The sequence below is a fragment of the Pseudorasbora parva genome, chromosome 13 (genome assembly GCF_024679245.1).
Source record: "Pseudorasbora parva isolate DD20220531a chromosome 13, ASM2467924v1, whole genome shotgun sequence".
Classification (NCBI taxonomy): Eukaryota; Metazoa; Chordata; class Actinopteri; order Cypriniformes; family Gobionidae; genus Pseudorasbora; species Pseudorasbora parva.
In genome coordinates this window covers 32,182,697-32,203,570 of record NC_090184.1, presented here as the reverse complement: position 1 = coordinate 32,203,570, position 20,874 = coordinate 32,182,697, and the positions used below count along the sequence as shown (strand labels likewise).

Here is a 20,874-nt window from a genome sequence, read left to right as displayed (position 1 = left end):
TTTGAGTTTCTATTTATTAAACAAATTTCCTTCATTGTATCAACTCAAATTTTTAATTTCAATAAACTCAAAATTTTAAGACAACAAGGTTACTTACTTTTTTAAGTTAAACCAACAAAAACCAACAAAAATGTTTTACAGTGTACTTTATTTTTGTTAGTATTAGCTGTATGCCCATAGTAGGCTAAAATTAGTGGTGTTACAAAACCATTGAATTAAGACTGGTTTAGAACATGATTAAAAATGTTTTACCAGTTTTATTTAAAACATTATGGTAAATGTATAAAATAGAATATAAATGATTGAAGCATTAGGCCTACACATTATTGTAGTGTGCTTAAGTGTGTAAACAATAATACAGCCTACATATACATTCTATTTTTTTATTTTCATTTATAGTTTTGTAGAAATGCTTGACACACTGTTCTAATAATATAAAAAGATAATACCACTTAGTTGATTGTTCTCAGACTACATTTCCCACAGATCCTAGCTATGCCGTGAAGAACTCTGGGACAGGAAACTTCCCATTCGTTTTCTGTTTTTTTTTTGCAGCTCGCTTGACATAATGCTCTGGAACTGCAGAAATACCTCACATAATCGTACTGAGCAGATGAATTCCGCTGATGTTCATAATTTTGTTATGTAGCATCTCTTTCGTCACTAAATAAATGTCAGGCTTGAGCTGAGCTATAGTCTGTTGATTTACTGAGCGGTTCCTTCTTAAAAGGGCAACAGTTCGAGCGAGTGGGCCCCGCGAACAAGCAAACCTATCGCAGGGTCTTATTTAAGGTAAGCCTGTGGTTTCCTGTGGTTTGTTACTTCTGAATTTTGTGTTTTTGTACCCTAAAATACACTGTCAGGTTATGCGCATATATTTAAAATGAAGCATGAGAGCAGCTGGTGCTTGGCACTTTCCATTAATAGCGTACAGAATATAGACTGCAACTTTTGTTATGGGCCTATATTTATTATTTATTTATTTTAGTGCTTTTTTTGCCCCAGGTACTTTGATTCTATTTTTGTACAGCACCGGGAAAAAAATCAACTTTACTAAATTATCAATGTTTGTTTCTCTGTCTTCAGTGTCGTTTGTGTGGCACCTGTCAGTGTGATGTCCTCTACCGATGCTCTTCGCAGTCAGCGGCGCAGGGAGTTGGATGCCCGCAGGAGCAAGTCTCGCGTGCGGCTGGGCTCGAGTCTGCAGAGCTGGGGTCAGCTCAAAGAGAAGCTGGGCTTCTCTCTTCACTCAGAGCTCGCTCAGCATCTGCTGGAGAGGTATAAAACAGCCAGAGAGATACAGTTACCCTTAGACCCACTAGTTGACAGTTCGTTGGATGTGCACTCTAGAATTCCAGTTGAATTGCATCTGCAGTTGTTGATTCTGGCTTTGAAGTCTTTGGAGTCTTAATTTTTTCCCTTCAATTTGTTGTGATCCAGTTCCAGATCACACAGGGAAAAGACAGGAATTATGAGTGAGCTTAAAATAAAGTATAAGCAGAAAAACAAAGACGAACTTGTGGTTTATGGAGTTCAAAACATTCAAATTTTTTGATGGTATGAAGCATTATAGATATTTGGTTTAACTGACGATGTCTGCTTTCTGTTTTACAGCTACGTTTCAAGAGTTTGTATCAAGTGCTCAGGTAAACCACATATTCCCTCCTTAAAGGGTTAATTATCCCATGATTTACTCACACTCAAGTCATCCTATGTGTATATGACATTCTTATTTAAGACAAATACAATCAGAGTTATATTAATAAATGTTTTTACTACACTTTTTCTATAAGATGAATAAGGAAGGTGATTGGCTGAAAGCTAGATAATTTACTTTATAAAGTTTAAAATATGGATATTTTTCTTACACAAACGCATCGATTTGCTTCAGAAGACCTTTATTAAGCCGTGTGAAGCATGTTATATCACGGACAGATGTACTTTTCAAAAACAGAGCAGCAATCCCTGCCATTATAAAGCTTGGGTAAGCCAGGACTTTTTAAAATATAACTTTTATTTGTCTGAATGAAGAATGTCATTCATCTAGGATGATTGAGGGTGAGTAAATCATGGGCTAATTTTCATTTTGGGGTGAACTAACCCTTTAAAGTACGTCGGCTGAGAGAGCTCAACTGAAAAAAAACTGAACAAAAACACACATCATCATTTTGACAACACGTGCTGCAAAAGTTCACAACAAAACCAAATACAGAAACAAGCAGAAAATACTCACAACACAAACAAATGATGAGGATGTTTTCTTAATTTGCTGGTGTTTGTTCTATTTGCATGTTTTCTTCTTCAGTTGCAGCACCTTGAGCTCTCTCGGTCACCGCATTAAAGGGAGTTTATCCATAAAATTGCAATTCTGGCATAATTTACCCTATAATACTTTATCATTGTTTTATAAAGTTGTTCTAAACCTGTAGGGCTTGTTCATGACTAAGTTACTAAGTACAACATTTTTAGTATATTAAAATATTTCACTGCAAAAAACAAATTTCTAACTTAGTAACATAAAGTTAACTATAATGATAACTAAATTAGCGCCCGTCCACACAAGTGAACTAAATCTATTCATATTCGCTGTCAGTGTTTTTATTAGTCATTAGCTGGAAAACAATCGTTCTGAAAGAATCGTATCCTTATAGTTGTCGTCTTTTGTGTGAGCAGACCTTAAAGGGTTAGTTCACCCAGGGGCGTAACTAGCAATTTTGGGCCCTATGAAAGAAAATGAGCTTGGACCCCCTATCGTACCAAACATACAGGCCAACCTATAGCGATCCAAAATTGTTGTCAGCCATTTACTTATATATACACTACTCAAACAAAAGTTTGAGAACGGTATGATTTTTAAAAGTCTCTTCTGCTCACCAAGGCTGCATTTATGTTATTAAAATACAAAAAAAGCTGTAATATTGTGAAATACTATTCAAATGTAAAATAACTTCAAATGTGTAATTTATTCCTGTGATCAAAGCTGAATGCATCATCATGTATTACTCCAGTCTTCAGTTTCACATGATCCTTCACTAATCATTCTCATATGAGGATTCACTGCTCAAGAAGCATTAATGATTATTATCAATGTTGAACGCAGTTGTGTAAAAATTTTAGGATTATTTGATGAATATAAGTTGTTGGGTTTTTTATTCTTTTTGAGAAAGAACTTAAAGTAATACATCATTTATTCAGCAAGGATGCATTCAATTGTTCAAGTGACACAATAATACTGTTTTTGCTGTATTTTGGATCAAATACATGCAGCCTTGGTGAGCACAAGGTACTTCTTACAAAAACATTCCATCTCCATCACCTTCTCCTTCCTTCCTGACCTGCATATTGCCCTTCTCAAAGCTGAGCTTTGGTTGATACAGTCTTTGCAAACTGATTGTTTCTGTCGCTCATTTAACTTCTATCGTAACACAGCTGTTTAGTCAGCTAACTTACACATCTCATCTTGCACTTTGTGACTGTTAAACTGAAGCGTTGCGCTGGAATTCGCGCTCAGCAGCTGTGAACATAAAGCTGTGAACGAACGTTGTGTGTGTTTTTTTCTTTTTTTTTCCGATTATTTAATGTTAAATGCCTTATGAGTCAGATTTACAAAAACCAAAATTACATTCATTCTATTTTCAGTGCGTAACCTATTGAATAGACTATCGCTGTAGCCTTGGTTTTAATGACCAGACTTATAGTTCGTTGTTGAGTGCGAAGACATCTCTAATTTGACAGTTTACCATCTGATCTCAGTCAGTGATTGTAGGATACGCAGAACAGCACGGAACCATGCAGTAAACGTGCCTTTTTTGCCACAAATGCAGAAATAAGACATCATTTTGTTTTATTTGTTACTCTGATAGATTATACATTTACAATTTATATTTCATTACTACTAGTACTGTTTTTACTAATAAAACCGATCTCTGGGGGCCCCAAAAGTTCATTGGCCCTTAGAATCTTCCTAATTTCCCCCCCTTAGCTACGCCCCTGAGTTCACCCAAAAAAGAAATTGATGTCATTAATGACTCACTCTAATGTCGTTCCACACCCATAAGACCTCCGTTCATCTTTGGAACACAGTTTAAGATATTTTATATTTAGTCCGAGAGCGTATGCAAGTGTATGCACACTATATCGTCCATGTCCAGAAAGGTAATAAAAACATCATCAAAGTAGTCCATATGTGACATTAGTTAGTTCATTAGAATCTCTTGAAGCATCAAAATACATTTTGGTCCAAAAATAACAAAAACTATGACTTTATTCAGCATTGTCTTCTCTTCCGGGTTTGTATTCAATCCTCAAATAAAGATTAGAACGTTTATGAATCAGAGTATTGATTCATGATTCGAATCATTCGAATTTTGGGTGAACTAACCCTTTAAAAAAAATAATTTTTGCAATGATTTGGCCTTGCTAATCTAAGAATCATGGAATCTCTCTCTCTCTCTCTCTCTCTCTCTCTCTCTCTCTCTCTCTCTCTCTCTCTCTCTCTTTATATATATATATATATATATATATATATATATATATATATATATATATATATATATATATATATATATATATATATATATATATATATATATATATATATATATATATATATATATATATATATATCCTTTAGGTGATGGGCAAGGAGAGATCACAAGCACCCTATCAACTACCAAGGAATCTTTGCAGGAACTTATCCTGCTGGTCCACAACCATGGGCAGATGTGCCCTTTCCCCCCTGTCCTGCATTCTCGGACTGTCACAGAACCAACAGAGCCAGATCAGAGTGCTCATGCAGCAGGGAGAAGAGAGTCTGAAACTGATTCCAACGATTCTTCTGAGGTGGACGTGTGTCTTAAGTACATTTGTGAAGACAGACATCACTTTTCGTGGTCTCCTGTTAAGATGGAGAAGGTAATGACATTTAAAAATGAAAGTGAAATGACTGCATCCAGCCCAAAGAGACTCAAACAACGAGGCAGGAGGCGGTTGAAGGAGGAAGGAAAGACAGAAAGACAAGAGGTGATGACTAGATTAAAAAGATGGCAACTACGAGAAAATGCTGAAGTTGCCACAAATGACACTGAACAGAAAAACGAGACAAGGTCTCAAATGTTCGGAGGCAACAACAGTGCAGGTGACTTTGTTTTTAAGGATCTCTCTAATATTAAGATGCTGTTTTTGTTTTTAAAGGAATAACTAGAACCATGTGTTAAGGTTTTACAGTGACTGAAATTCCTGAGACACAGAAAGAAAATATTGTGGCAGCTGATGTTTTGCATTCAGATCAAAGGTATATATTTTTCCATGTTTGGTTGTTTAGCTGTATTTATAATATTTAGTTAAATGATGTCTCCTCAATCTTTTTCCGATTGTCAGATCTCCCACAGACAGTGATGAGATAACTGGAGATGATCCTGCCAGGTTTTGCATTGAAAACCAAAGCCCCCCTGATAGGTATTTATTCTATTCATCTATGCTCTTAATGACTCAATTAGACATAAGTTAAGCCAAGTCTCTGTCTCCTAGCAATAAGGAAGTTGCAGTACTGAATTTAACCAAAAGAGGGGTCCAGAGTAGAGCAGATACTACAGAGAAACTCAATGTCAACAAAAAGGCAGGAACAGTAAAAAATAGCAGGTGATTATTTTTAACAGCACATATTTTTTATATTTTAGATTAAATAAGTTTAATAAAGTTAAATAAAATCCTAAAGTTCTTTAACTTTTTATCTCCAGTCTACAGTATTTGAAACACGACATGTTCCAGATTGGTGGCAAGAGAAAACGGTTTGTTCTTTAATTTTACCATTACTTTACCAATATAAATATGGTTTACTTTACATTTATATAAAAGTTTTTGCATAGTTGTATTCATTTTACATATTAGAACAGTAATGTATTTATATGTTTGGTGATATTTTTATGGTTTTATTTTGAATATCTTTTTGTATTATATGTTAATGTCATGTTTCATGATCCTTATCTCTGTTTTTACAGAAAATCAACATCCAAAGTGATTTTGCCTTGTGAGTTTGAAGGCTGCCATAAGATTTTCTCTAGTCGGCAATATCTCAACGTGAGTGCTGAGTCAGTTTTGATTGTCTATGACACATTCATTAGTTTTTACTGGAATAAAACAACCCTATTTCCCATTATTCTGCACAGATGTGTAAGAAAAGAAACTATTTAAACCAGAATTACATTAAATTCAAGGTTTTATGGAAAAGCATCAACATTGCGACAGGATGGAAATTCATCTCAGTCTTTTCCTCTCCTCAGCATCATGTCAAGTACCAGCATCTCCAGCAGAAGACCTTCACCTGCTCGCACCCCCCCTGCAGCAAGTCATTCAACTTCAAGAAGCATCTGAAGGAACATGAAAAGTTGCACAGTAGTGAGTTTTCAATCCATATGAATGTGATCCATTTATGTGATAGATGTCATCTAGTGAAGTTCTGGACAGGCACTTTATACATATGTGTATACAGGTTTGTAGCCTAGAAATCTAGACACACCCTAGCAGAAAATCTAATCTGCCACGTCGTCTAGCAACTCTCAATACACTTCTAAGCTGTAAAAACCAAACTCTGGTCGGGCCAATCACATCGTGTACAGAGTCGGTTGGCGGGGCTTAACCATACATAATAACGGCAGAATTGCGTTTGCGTGCTTCTAGTAAACGCAAAAGCTGGCGAACGCCAGTCTTTTGAATCAGCTTTGACTGCGACTCTGGAAGACTTGGAGTTAAGCTTTTCTCTGAGAAAAGAGCAAAGAACGGCACTGAAGTCATTCTTAAAAAGGGAAGATGTGTTTGGAGTTTTGCCGACCGGATATGGCGAAAGTTTAATCTTCAAATGTTTACTAGCTTCAGCTAGCTCCACTTCACGTTGGTCTGGTTAGTTGTAGCGCTATCCAATTGTGTGCAGAGGGAGTTTGAAAGACAACCGTTTATCCCGCCTCTCGGATTGAGCCCTGTCATTGGTGAGTTTCCAGACCAAGCATCTTGATTGGGTCTCGCTTGTCAGGATAACAGGTTTGTACAGTGCATCTAAAAGTATTCACAGTGCTTCACTTATTCTACAATTTGTTACGTTACAGGCTTATTCCAAAATGGATTAACTCCATCATTTTCTTTAAAATTCAACAAACAAAACCCCATAATGACAATGTGAAAGAAGTTTGTTTGAAATCTTTGCAAATTTATAAAAAAATATACAATGTACATAAGTATTCACAGCCTTTGATGCTACAAGCTTGTGACACACATTTTTGGGCAGTTTCTCCCATTCTTCTTTGCAGGACCTTTTTAGCTCCATCAGGTTGGATGGGGAGCGTCGGTGCACAGCCATTTTCAGATCGCTCCAGAGATATTCAATTGGGATCAAGCCTGGGCTTTGGCTGGGGCACTCAATAACAATAACATTAACAGAGTTGTCCCATAGTCACTTGGTATCTTGGCTGTGTGTTTTTGATCGTTGTCCTGTTGGAAGATGAAACTTTGCCCCAGAGCAATCCAGAGCTGTCCGATCCAGAGCTGTCCGATCCAGAGCGCTCTGGAGCAGGTTTTCATCAAGGATATCTCTGTACATTGCTGCATTCATCTTTCCCTCAATCCTGACTAGTCTCCCAGTTCCTGCCGCTGAAAAACATCCCCACAGCATGATGCTGCCACCACCATGCTTCACTGTAGGGATGGTATTGTCCAGGTGATGATGAGCCTTGCCTGGTATCCTCCAGAAATGATGATTGCCATTCAGGCCAAATAATTTCATCAGATCAGAGAATTTTGTTTCTCGTGGTCTGAGAGTCCTTCAGGTGCCTTTTGGCAAACTCCAGATGGCCTTTTACTGAGGAATGGCTTCCATCTGGCCACTCTACCATACAGAACTGATTGGTGGAGTGCTGCAGAGATTGTTGTTCTTCTGGAAGGTTCTCCTCTCTCCACAGAGAAACGCTGGAGCTCTGTCAGAGTGACCATCGGGTTCTTGGTCACCTCCCTGACTAAGGATCTTCTCCCCTGATCAATCCCATTTATAGATGATAAAGGCCACTGTGCTCATTGAGACCTTTAATGCTGCAGAAATTTTTCTGTACCTTTCCCCAGATTTGTGCTTCTTTACAATCATGTCTCGGAGGTCTACAGACAATTTATTGAACTTCATGGTTTGGTTTGTGCTCTGACATGCACTGTTAACTGCGGGACCTTATTATAGACAGGTGTGTGCCTTTCCAAATCATGTCAACTGAATTTACCACAAGTGGACTCCAATCAAGTTGTAGAAACATCTCAAGGATGACCAGTGGAAACAGGATGCACCCAAGCTAAATTTTGAGTGCCATGGCAAAAGCTGGGAATACTTATGTATATGTGATTTATTTATTTATTTATTCATTCATTTTTTTATTTGTAAAGATTTTAAACAAACTTCTTCCACCTTGTCATTATGAGGTACAGTTTGCAGAATTGAGGGGAAAAAATAATTTATTTTGGAATAAGGCTGTAACATAACAAAATGTGGAAAAGGTGAAGCGCTGTGAATACTTTCCGGGTGCACTGTAGAGCGGAGACTGCTAGTCAGGCCTTCTCGTCCAACATCAGTGCTAGGCCTCACAAATAAGCTTTTAGAAAAATTGTCGAAAATTTCCATAAGCACACTCCTAAACCTTGTGGAAAGTCTTCCCAGAAGAGTTGAAGCTGTTATAGCTAATTCACATTCATAAAAAACGTATATAAAGTTCATGTGCATGTAAAGGCAGACCTCCCAAAACTTTTGGCAATATAGTGTATTTGTGTGTGTGCGTGTGTAGGTCTGTGTGTGTGTGTGTGTGTGTGGGGGGGGGGGGGGGGGGGGGGGGGTTGCATGTCTGTTGACAGCAGGTAAACAACAATGCTAAATGCAAATAATAAAGAACAATTAACTATATAGGTGTGCATTAGTAGGATGGGAATAAAATAGGTTCATACTTTTAATAAGGAGAAGAAAACAACTTCCCATATCTTTTGTTGTTGATGAAAAATGCTGGGTATCTAATCAAAGTGCATGTATAAACATGGTTTGTGTTGACCACAGTGTGTGTTTACTGTTATTACTATAATATGATACTATTTAATGTAATATTTATTCATACTAATACATATTAGAGGAATTATAATGACAGTTTTGTTTACTTTGTATGCAAAAAAAATTGTCTCCCAGTGTTAAATCTGTCCAGAAGCAAAACCACTGGACAAATACATTAGTAGTAATGATGAGTGATGTTTTTCATGCTGTGTTTGGTAACATGGTTCCCTATATGATTCTTTGTGTCTGTGAGATCAGAGAGACTATATCTGTGAGTTCTGTGCCCGGGCATTCCGAACCAGCAGTAACCTGATCATCCACCGCAGGATACACACCGGCGAGAAACCACTGCAGTATGAGTTTCACCACACACACCTTTGTTTTTACCAAAGCTTGAATGACTTTATAAAAACTAACTTTTGCATGACCATTTTACAATATTTACCAGAACAGCTGCTTAAGGCTTTGCTACTTTATTTTTCAGCTCTAGATGTAACCCACCACTTCTCTCTTTCAGGTGTGAAGTGTGTGGCTTTACCTGTCGACAGAAAGCCTCTCTGAATTGGCATATGCGTAAGCACAATGCTGAGAGTACCTACCAGTTTCCCTGTGAGATCTGTGGTCGTCGCTTTGAAAAGAGAGACAATGTCACAGCTCACCGTAGCAAGAGCCACCCAGACTATAATACACCCACTCTTGAGCTTCCTCTTCCTCCTTCTGACCCAGTCCTGCATCCCTTGGGACAGTGTGGATCTTCCCCTAATGCTTCCAAAAATCACACTGCTGTAGAATAACATTGATGTCGTGTTTTGACTAAATATGTTACAATTTCTTCATCCTTGACTCTGAACCAACACTACAATGGGACTGATTTGGACATTTTTCAATAAACGCACTGAGAAATTCCTGTGTGATGCCTATGTGTGTTATTAATTTTCATTTTGGTGTTGTTGTAATGTAAAAAGATATTGTTTTGCCATCATGCAGAGGCTGACTTCTGTAAAATGACCTAAATCAGCATAATCAGGTAATTTTGTGTTGGAATTGCTTTAGGGCATCTAAATACTTAGGGTTTTGTGGTGAAACTCTGTGCTGCTTTTAGAAATAATCGTTATCATAGACATTTGTGCCTCTCATGTTTATTATTCTTATTCATCCCCAGATTTGGACAGTGGTTTGAAATAAAGAAATTAATTTGCATACATTGTAATAATCGAAATCAAAGGGTTCCCGCCTTTGTAAAGCTTTACTTTGATTGACAAACACTTTATCCAATGGCTTTTGTCCGTGAAAAATGGGCGTTGCCTCTTGAAATTGAACCATACTCTATTGGTTGGGAAAAGCAGTATTGGAAACGCAGTTGCCATGCCTACACAGCTTTGCTCCGGTGACGCTTGAGTGACGGGAAACGTGAGCCAATAGGAGCACAGAAAGGCGGGGCTTTTTGAACAGTGTCAACTGTTCGTTCAAACCTTTACTCTCCGTAACACATTGAACGCGGTACGGTCGGAACAACTACCGGCGATGAAAATGAGCCTCGTTGCTTTTACTGAAACCACAACCAGGTAACATACTTTTTACGTTTCTTTTCACATTATGTTAAGTTATCGGTTATGCTATTGAAACATGTTCCCGGGAATGCAACATAATATGCGTAAAGCACTAGGCAGTTCATTGTATGTGACACTGACAGTGAGGCTTTCACGGCGGAGCATCTCTGTTTTAGTGTGTCAGCATTGTGGAGCAAAAGCTTGATCGTTTACAGCAAGGTCAGTTCAGTTTGGGCTGCAGCTCACAGCATGTGTGGTGCTGTTTCTCATCAGTGCATATAACGTTATATTTCCTCTGTCTAGAACAAAGACTTTAGACACGCTTTGTGGAAGGAAGTGCTGTGATAGATCAGAATATCGATGGGCAAAGTAGTGGAGAAGTTGAATAGATTATTTGGTTTGTGTTTTTTAAATATGATGCTATATATTTTTTGCCTATTGCTTTAGGTCTATCTAGTATCTTCATTTATGTTACTAATACTGTTTTCATTATTATTAAATAATCCACTATTGTCTAGTATCTTATTAAATTTAACAAGAAAACATTAATTTAAATACTAATACTGTATTTATATCAATAGTGACTAGTATCAATTCACTAGAACTTTTTACATACTAGTACTTTTTCCATTGCTATTAGAATAGCCAACATCCCAATAGTGAAATGTAACTATTTTATTAACAAAATGGGTTACACTTTATTTTAAGGTGTTATTGTTACAGTGAAATTGTATATTTAAGTACAAAGTAATACTAATGCTTTTTTGATGTATTAGTTAATAATCCACTAGGGACTAGTATCTTTTTTAAATTTAACAAGCAATTGTTAATTTAAATACTAGTACTAGTACTAGTACTACTATTGTATTTATATCAATAGTGACTAGTACTTATATTACTTATTTTATTGCTATTAGCCACCATCCAGTGGAATGTAACTATTTTATTAACCAATTTGTGTTACACTTTATTTTAAGGTGTCTTTGTTAAAGTGAAATTGTATTTAAGTAATGAGTAATATTAATTAACTACATGTACTTACTATAGGTTTAGTGTAGGATTTGGGTTTGGTTGAGTACATTTATTGAATTCTATTAGATCTTTGGTTGAACTACATCACTGAATATATGCATATCATTTTCTGCTTGTTCAAGTTCTAATTTTTAGTAACACTTTATTTTTAAGGTGAAATAGTTCCATGTTACTACATGTGCTTACTATTGTAATAACAGTAAATTATGCATAATTACAAGTAAATACCCCTAACCAAACCTTAACTGTAACGTTAGCCTGGTTAAAACCAGACCCTCAGTAGTAACTGAGTTATAGTCTGGCAAAGCTTCATAAACAAATAATTTTCAAAGGGACATCACCAATAGACGATGACGTAGCCTATGCAGAGCAATGGAGAAACATCTGAGACAGTAATTCTCTGTTTGTGATTTTGAGTAAGATATTGCAATGACTTCTGACGACTTTTACCGTTGTTGTAAAAGAAATATGATAATTTCTGGTATCTTCATATAATATCTGGTCCACCGCCGCTCCATCAACATTTTTGCAAAATTTGGAAAACTTAATAGCATATCAGACCACCTGAAACATCTCGGATTGACGGTCGAACAGAAAACATCAAGCTCTGATCGCATTTTCCCCCGTTGTAAGGCATTTGTATTGCGATTAGAATGCGATTAGCAATATTTTGAAAAGAAAAAGTCTTTGGAAAATTGTGTCTCACAAACTTTATTTAAATTCAGTAATTTCAGATGTGTTAGAACATTTTCATACTTGACCATAGTTATGCTAGTTATTTATTTACAATTATTATTATTTTTTACATGATTACCAGATCTAGTGTGAGAAAATAAGCACAGAAAGGCCAGACACAGAGCTGCTGTGTGGTGTTAGCACATGATCACACTCCCCATCCTCCTCATCAAAGTAGCCTAGTGTTGTTCTTTGCTTGGGTTTAAACGAAATGGAAAAGTTTAAATCGCTTAAAACAGATGCGATAGCTGAGTGATATTCCACAGCGGCGTCCTGCTTCACCGTCACTGCGCTGTCGTCATCATGTAAAGCCTGCCCCAACGTTTCTGATTGGTGCCGCGATTTTGATGGATTAGAAATGGGTATGAATGAGCTCTTTGCCAGACTTACTTGTAGAGCAAATCTAAATTTGCCGTAAGTAGTCTGGGTTTTCCCAGGCTACTGTAACGCAGTACATGTTGTTAATTAAAGGGTTAGTTCACCCAAAAATGAAAATTAATTAATTAATTAATTACCCACCCTCATGTTGTTGGACACATGTAATACCTTTTTTCATCTTCGGAACACAAATGAAGATATTTTTGTTGAAAGCTGATGGCTGAGAAAGGCTTCAGGAAGGCCTTCATTGACATTTAGTAAATTTCCACTGACCCACTCACAAGACACATAAAAGGCACTAAAGAAATCGTTACAAAGTCCATCTCACTACAGTGGCTATACAATAATACACAGAGAATAGTTTTTGTGCGCAAAAAAAATGTAAATAATGACTTTATCCGCCATATTATTGTCTTCTGTGTAGGTCTCTGACGTGAACTCACCTGGAACTCACGCGATAGCAGCGCTCCTCCTCTTCTGGGCCATATATTCAAACGGCGGAGCTGCGTCATATTCTTGCGCATGCGTCGTGTTCACGTCAATAACTTGGTGGATAAAGTCCTTATTTTGATTTTTGTGTGCACAATAACTATTTTCGTCGCATTGTAAAATTATTGTACAGCCACTGTATAGTGAGATGGACTTTGTAACGACGTCTTTAGTGCTTTTATGGGTCTTGTGTACTGAATGCCAATGGAGGCCTTTCTGAAGCCTTTCTCAGCCATCAGCTTTCAACAAAAATATCTTCATTTGTGTTCAGAAGATGAACAAAGGTCTTACAGGTGTCCAAAGACATGAGGGTAAGTAATTAATTAAATAATTTTCATTTTTGGGTGAACTGACCATTTAAAGCTACAATATGTAATTTTTCGCCGCTAAAGGTCGCTTATTCAAAACAAAGTGGTCATTTTTTGTATATCTGGATATCGCAGAGCTTTTACAGACCCGATTCCAAAAAAAGTTGGGACACTGTACAAATTTTGAATAAAAAAGGAATGCAATAATTTACAAATCTCATAAACTTATATTTTATTCACAATATAATATAGATAACATTTCATATGTTGAAAGTGAGACATTTTGAAAAGTCGTGCCAAATATTGGCTCATTTTAGATTTCATGAGAGCTACAAATTCCAAAAAAGTTGGGACATGTAGCAATAAGAGGCCAGAAAAATTAAATGTACATATAAGGAACAGCTGGAGGACCACTCTCCAACTTGGGCCAATTGGCAACAGGACTGGGTATAAAAAGAGCCTCTCAGAGTGGCAGTGTCTCTCAGAAGTCAAGATGGGCAGAGGATCACCAATTCCCAATGTTGTGTCGAACAATAGTGGAGCAATATCAAAAAAAAGTTTCTCAAAAGAAAAAAAAGTTTCTCAAAGAAAAATTTCTCCATTGATTTGTAGTTTGTTAGGATAGGACAATATTTGGCCAAGATACATACAGTATTTGAAAATATGAAATCTGAGGGTGAAAAAAATCGAAATATTTCTTTAAAGTTACTAATAATACATTGTTTATGTTACAGTAGGAAATTTACAAAATATCTTCACAGAACATGATCTTTACTTAATATACTAATGTTTTTGCCATAAAAGAAAGATCGATAATCGCCAGTTTGATGTCATTGATAGGCAACACTTGGACACGGTCTGTGTCCTGGTTAAAATTGCTTATTTCTCTGAATTTGGGATAATGTAAGTACACAAATCAACAAAGTTGCAACCTATATAACATTGTTCTTGTGGTTTTTGAACATTTTAATCCAAAAATCTACTCAATACTTATTTTATTTTGAGTAAGTACAATGTAACTATGTCACCTTAAAATAAAGTGTAACCTAATTTTTCTTTTTATTTGTTACTATCCTAGTAGCTATTTCAGCTTTGCTATTATTTATTTATTAGATTCTAGAACCCATTTATGAGACACAAGTGTCTGTTCCAGTTAGAAAAGTTGAAAACTGGATGCAGCAGCAACAATCAGAAGTGAATAGTTATTATATGAGTTAGAACTCTCCATTAAATTCCAATGTGCAATTTGTTACAAAAATAAAATAGATAGCCTGCTTCTCACTGATGTCACTGTAATAATAAGTCCTACATACTAAAATCCTAAAAATACAAATACTATTGGATTACTTTTTTTTTTTTACTGGTTTTAATGAATACATTTTAGAAACGCTTAATCCGATTATTTCACCAATATTCTAATAGCTGCTCTATATAGACTGTTGAATTTCATGCCTTGAAAGACAAATCATTTGCAAGTTACACGTATGATTATTGTTCCTATCATTGTTGATGAAGCGCATAAGGACAAATATTCCTAGAAGTGACCTGTTTGGAAGTGTGGCAGGTTATTTCTAGAAACACTTGCACTATGTCACTTCCTGAGCTGTGGTTGTAGATTTGCGGAAAATGGCTGCAGGTTAGTTTTTCATATTATTTACACATAGTCAGAGTGTGCTAAGCTGAGCATAATTGTGCATGTGCAAGTTTGCAACACAGATCCCGGGGCTCAAATACACTGTCCTCCACTATATGTAACTTCTTTGTGTGATCTCTTGCAGCTTGTGTTGTAGATGCTTGTCATGTTATTCCCAACTCATGATAAGGGTCTTATGATGCAGATGCAGATTGTCCTTTGCGTGTGTGTAATGACTGTTGTTCTTGTTTAGTCCTTTATCCTTAAAGGAACCCAGAGATTCACAAATGTCTGTGTATGTACAGTACACAAGCATATCATTCTTAAGGCAATTTTAAGATGCACTTGAGAGCACTGAGATGTGACTAAGATAGGAAAGAATGCTGGAGTGCTTTTAAAAACAAATTAGCAAACCATTGAACCATCTGATTTTTCTAATGTTGGTCCGTAAAGAAATCCAAGTGGTTCTTGAGTTAAGTGTGCAGTTTTTATTTTAAAAATTGTTCAGAGACTGATTATGAATTAACCGACTGTGTGAATTTGATGATAATGTGACCCATATTAGCTAGATTTGCTCATTTGAATACCATATTAGCTAGAAAATAGTCACCTTTTGGTTTATTATGAAAGATAGCAGTGTTACAGTACTTAACGTTTTAAAGTATAAAAAAAAACAGATTGGATTGGTAGAAGTGACGGCCGTTTCACACCACAGACGTGAGCAGCGCATATTTGTTTCCAGCGTGCATGTTAACCAATGAGTGCATTCACACACCGGGAGAAGAAGTCACGCAAGCAGCAGTGTAGCGGGGGTTTCGGCACTGAGTCTATTTTTGCTGCGCTGCTGACACTCAATTAAAGTGAAAGTACACTTTTGATGGACATGATTTTTAATGCAAAAATAGCTAATAATGCACAGAATAAGCATATCTGATAACAAGAACTGGAGTATGTCAGAAAATATTTATAGATTTGCCCATTTAAACTTGTTTTTAATTTAATTATTCAGTTTGGGTGAAAGTATTGTGTATTTAAAAAAAGCTAAAGTAAACTAGCCAGAAAATATGATATATAAACTTTCTTTTAGTTCATTATGTAATACATATACTATTATTATTATTGATTATATTATTATTATTACATTATTATTTATTGATAAGATCTAGTAATTTAATGGTAAATAAATATAAAATCTCAAAAAAAACTGCATTAAAAATTGAAAAAATATTCTCACAATGAAATAAGCTTTATTGACAAAAACGAACCATTATATATGTGTGTGTGTGTGCGTGTGCGTGTGCGTGTGCGTGTGTGCGTGTGCGTGTGCGTGTATGTGTGTGTGTGTCAACAATGTAAATGGATTTATAAACATACTAAATTATGTTTTTTTTTTATGTAAAAATGCTGAATGTTTCTTGTGATGGGTAGGTTTAGGGGTAGGGGCAGTGTAAGGGGATAGAATGAAATGGCGTTGATAAACATGCCACGTGCTGCGTCTTGATAGCACGCCAACATGGCATACGAATTGGCGTGACATATATACGCCATTTCATGAGATCAGTCTGAAAGATGAGCGATACAGGCTATACATTTGTGTAACTAATTTTATACAACTTTAAACTATAAGTAATTGGTAGTTGATTTCTCCTAGATATTCACTTCCTGAACAAGTTAATTTCAATGCAAATTCAAGCATGTTATTTGCTGATAATCAGTGTAAACACATAAATAAACATTTTTAATCTGTAACATGTCTTGTCAGTGGCATTTTGACAGAATGCTAATGATGTCCTTCATAGTATGTCATCTTTTCCAAAGTTGCAAGCTTTTAAGACTTATAGCATTGCACTTATCTCAATATTCAAATATCGGTATTTGATTATCAATATTGGCTGCACTCTCATGATGAGCTTACACTTAAAGGGACATGCAGTTAGTACCCAAATGCATTTAGTAGGAGAGTTGAGGCAAATGAAAGTATAAAACTACCTTATAATGGTTTTCTGAGTAGTAATGACATCTGAATCTCACTTGGCAAACTCAGTTTAATATTTGGGCCTGCAGGACTGAAGACAGTTACTGATAACTGTGCATTTCCTCTGTGCTCAGACAAAGATATATACACCACACTGCCCTTCAGTGCTGCATGGCTTGGCAGTGCAAGAATGCACACAGAATGCATTGTTTTTTGTTTGGTAAAGTAAGTTTTTTTTCTCTGTGTTAAAAGTTTCATACTGAATTTTGATTTTGGGAGGCTTTTTTAGGGTCTGTAACCTGTCTCATTTGATGTTCTGAACTGGGTGATTTTAAGTCTTACTCAAGAGAAGGGCTGTACATCTTATCTCCATGCTTTCAGCTTTGTATACTGGTGGTCATGCTGAAGTTAACAGAAGATTTTTGGACACCACACCAGGCCTGTTGAGTTAAAATCGGTTTGGCACTTTTTAAGTCAAGGTAGATCTATTATCAGACCAAAAAAGAGCTGAGAGAAAGCCAGTGCAGTCTGAGTTTAGAGAGATCACCTAGGGACACCCCCTGACCTGCAGAGAAGGATGGAGAGACTAGAGAAGGAGTTGGGGGATGCACAGTATGTCCATTTAAATTTGAATGGGCTTGAATTGCTCCTGTTGATTAGACTTTATTAGAGTGTACCTGCTGCATTAGCATGGACTCCCGCATTAGCAGAGTGAAAGAACATCAAACTAATGGAGAAAAGCTAATTTTAAAGTTTTAAGGAATCTGATCCAATTCTCCTGTCACTTGTTTTATCATCTGCTGTTAACTAGCGGTTGTTAGTAGCAGCATTGAAGGATTTGTAGTTTTGTGTCAGAGCTGCTGGCTCACCTAGATCCCTGCCAAGCAGGACAGCGCCTGTGGGTAAAGCTTGGCAGCCCGTGGCAGATGGAGGATTTCTGTCTGTTGGGCTGTCTAGAGGCACATAGGCCTGGAGAAGTGAACGTGGCTCTGAGCCTAGCCTGATTGTGGGTCATTGTTTCATGAAATCGATGTGGGACTTTTGCATAAGCATCAGTTTATTTCAGCATGTCTATAATTAAATGTTTTAATATAATAGTGCAAGAACTAACAATTTGTGATTTGCTGAAATTTGCTATTTTAAAATACAATTTATTTTTTATTTATTATTTTATTATTATTTTTTACATGAAAAGTGTGTATATGTATATATATATATATATATATATATATATATATATATATATATATATATATATACACACACATACATACATAACATTTTATGCATATATTAATATGCTTCAGAGAGAAGTAATGTAATGTGAAGCTTGCACTATAGCTGGATAAAAAGAGTATACACTTTGACTGATTAAACATATAGACAATAAAACACGACTGCATCAAGATATGGTGTATTTGAGTTCTTTGAGCCTTCCCGGGTATTTTCATAATAATAAAGTATATTATAATGCAGTGCTAATCGACAGACTCACTGTATAGAATACTAACGCTATCTCACAACCATTTCGTATGTATTTTACGAGGTGGCTAATTTGTATGAATTTTTACGACCTCACTCCCTTTTGTCAAAACCCCAGTGACGGGTAGGTTTAAACTTGGAACATACTCTGCAAGAACAAAGAAATTTGTTTGTTTTCTCGAGGTGGCAAGAACAAGAACAAGCTTAGTTTTGGCCAGTACATTCCATACGTCATGACAAAAGCAGGTGCTGACATGTCTGTTTCACCGCATTAACCCCGCCCACTTAAATTTCTGACCAATAACAGAATAGTTCTCGGACACCTGCAAGAAAAAATTTCTGCTCAGGCAATGTGTTGAGAAGAAGCATCGCGAACTCCCAAACCAGGGCTGCGAGAACAAAATGACGTCATTTTGTTCTCACAGCCCGGGGAGCGAGAACTTTTTTTCTCTGTTCTTGCGGAGTATGTTAAAGCCTTTAGGGGTGAAGTTTGAGGTAGGTAATTTGTACGAATTCATACAAATTTGGCAACTTGTAAAATATGTACGATTTAGCTAAAAACTTTTGAATTTGTACGTGATATTGGGTTAGGAATATTATAAAATAATTGCTGCCTCATTCTGTGATAAGACGTAACATCGGCTCACAAAAAGGAAATTTCAAGCACTCGACTGACGATATGGAGTTAAAACATGTTATTAAAGGGTACAGAACTACAGAACAAACACAGTTTCTGCCAGTCTCATGTTAATATTGAGTACTTACAGAGTAGTATTGCATTCTTCATATCGCAGAAGAGTCATTAGTTTTATCATATTTATAAAAGACAGTCATGAGCGCGCGCACACACACACACACACACACACACACACACACACACACACACACACACACACACACACACACACACACACACACAAAATATATTACATTATGGCATTATCCATGAATAACTTTCGATTTGTGTTTTGTTTACATCAAATGCACTTAGCAATTGCCAACAAAACACAGACATTTGATGCAGTTTCATTCACCCCCTGCGTTTTCGACTCGTGACAGGGAACGAACCTACCTGCAGAACTCCGTTTCTGCTCCACTGCTCTGCTGATGGCTACTGTAACCCGAACAAAGCTATTTGAAGGGGTTGCTCTTGCTCTGGAGTGCACTCGCTCATCTGGGAGAAGTGCCCATAAGTAATTCAGCCCTTATGAAGTTATACAGGGCAATATTCAAAAAACGTTCCGAAATTTGTATTTGTATCTTGCACAAATACTCCATCATAGAATCCATATAAGCATGAGAGTCCAACTCTTTAACAGTGTAAACCCTAAAGGGGGGGGTGAAATGCTGTTTCATGCATACTGAGCTTTTTACACTGTCTAAGTCTTTAACAAAGTTTCAAAAACTAATGTTGGACGTTTGATGGAGTATTTCTGTGTTAAAAATACTCTTTCCGGTTATAACTCACTTTCGTAGAGTTTTTTTCGAGTATGGCTCGGCTTGACGTTAATAGAGTGGAAGGTCCTTGTATGGGCCGTACGGGCTCTTCTCCTGGTAGGGTGACTAGAACGAGAGAGGAAATGCACGCCCATAAACACTCCGCGCCGCGCGCCGTGCGCCGCGCTCCACTTTATTCCTATGTGTGACATCAAACGACTTCAGCGCTTCAGCACAGCATTCCGGGAAGGCAGCGCTTCATTTGAACCGATTTGAATGCAGAAATGACGGGAAGCTTCACAACATCGCTTCAGTCGCATCGCAAAAGTAGATCTCCACCGTTCACTGCTGTCAGGACTTTACCAAATCATACCAAAGAAGTGTGTTTTTGACGGAGCGGTCCCAGCGATAAAGGTTCGGTCCTGCTTTGGAAGCAGCCGGTGAGTAAAACTGCTTCAAATGTCTGTGCTGTTGCTTATCGTCACGTGAGTAAACATCAGTAAACGACACGATCACGTTTTCGTCATTCAAATGCGCTAACAGACTCCATTGTTGTTCCATGTATAACGTTACACTAGTCTGCTGCTAAGGTTTAATCACATACAATAGTCCATAAACCGAATCATGTCCTCATAAACTGCGAGTAAAGACACAAATGTTGACAGGCCACTAAATACAGTACATACCACAGAGACGGACGTCCTGCTGCTGCTGTTTCTCCTGTTCAATTTATTTCAGCCTCCGAATGATTCTGGATCATATCTATTAGCTGAGATCGATAGCCATGGGTT

At 36.9% G+C, this 20,874-nt stretch overlaps 2 protein-coding genes across 2 annotated transcripts in view; both read left to right on the top strand.

Annotated features, from left to right (window-relative positions):
- Positions 1 to 499: 499 nt before the first annotated feature.
- znf692 (zinc finger protein 692) lies at positions 500 to 10,264 on the top strand. The gene is made up of 12 exons (XM_067413979.1): positions 500 to 792; positions 1,087 to 1,278; positions 1,615 to 1,646; positions 4,634 to 5,137; positions 5,218 to 5,293; positions 5,380 to 5,457; positions 5,530 to 5,640; positions 5,739 to 5,789; positions 6,000 to 6,078; positions 6,282 to 6,396; positions 9,318 to 9,417; positions 9,582 to 10,264. The coding sequence occupies exons 2-12, from the start codon at positions 1,115 to 1,117 to the stop codon at positions 9,856 to 9,858; spliced, it is 1,587 nt and encodes a 528-aa protein (XP_067270080.1). The 5' UTR covers positions 500 to 792; positions 1,087 to 1,114; the 3' UTR covers positions 9,859 to 10,264.
- A 267-nt stretch (positions 10,265 to 10,531) lies between these two features.
- fcho1 (FCH and mu domain containing endocytic adaptor 1) overlaps positions 10,532 to 20,874 on the top strand; it is a 65,594-nt gene continuing 55,251 nt past the window's right edge. Inside the window, exon 1 of the mRNA XM_067413978.1 lies at positions 10,532 to 10,629. The gene's annotated coding sequence lies outside the window, so the exon portion shown is untranslated. The remainder of the gene's footprint in view (positions 10,630 to 20,874) is intronic.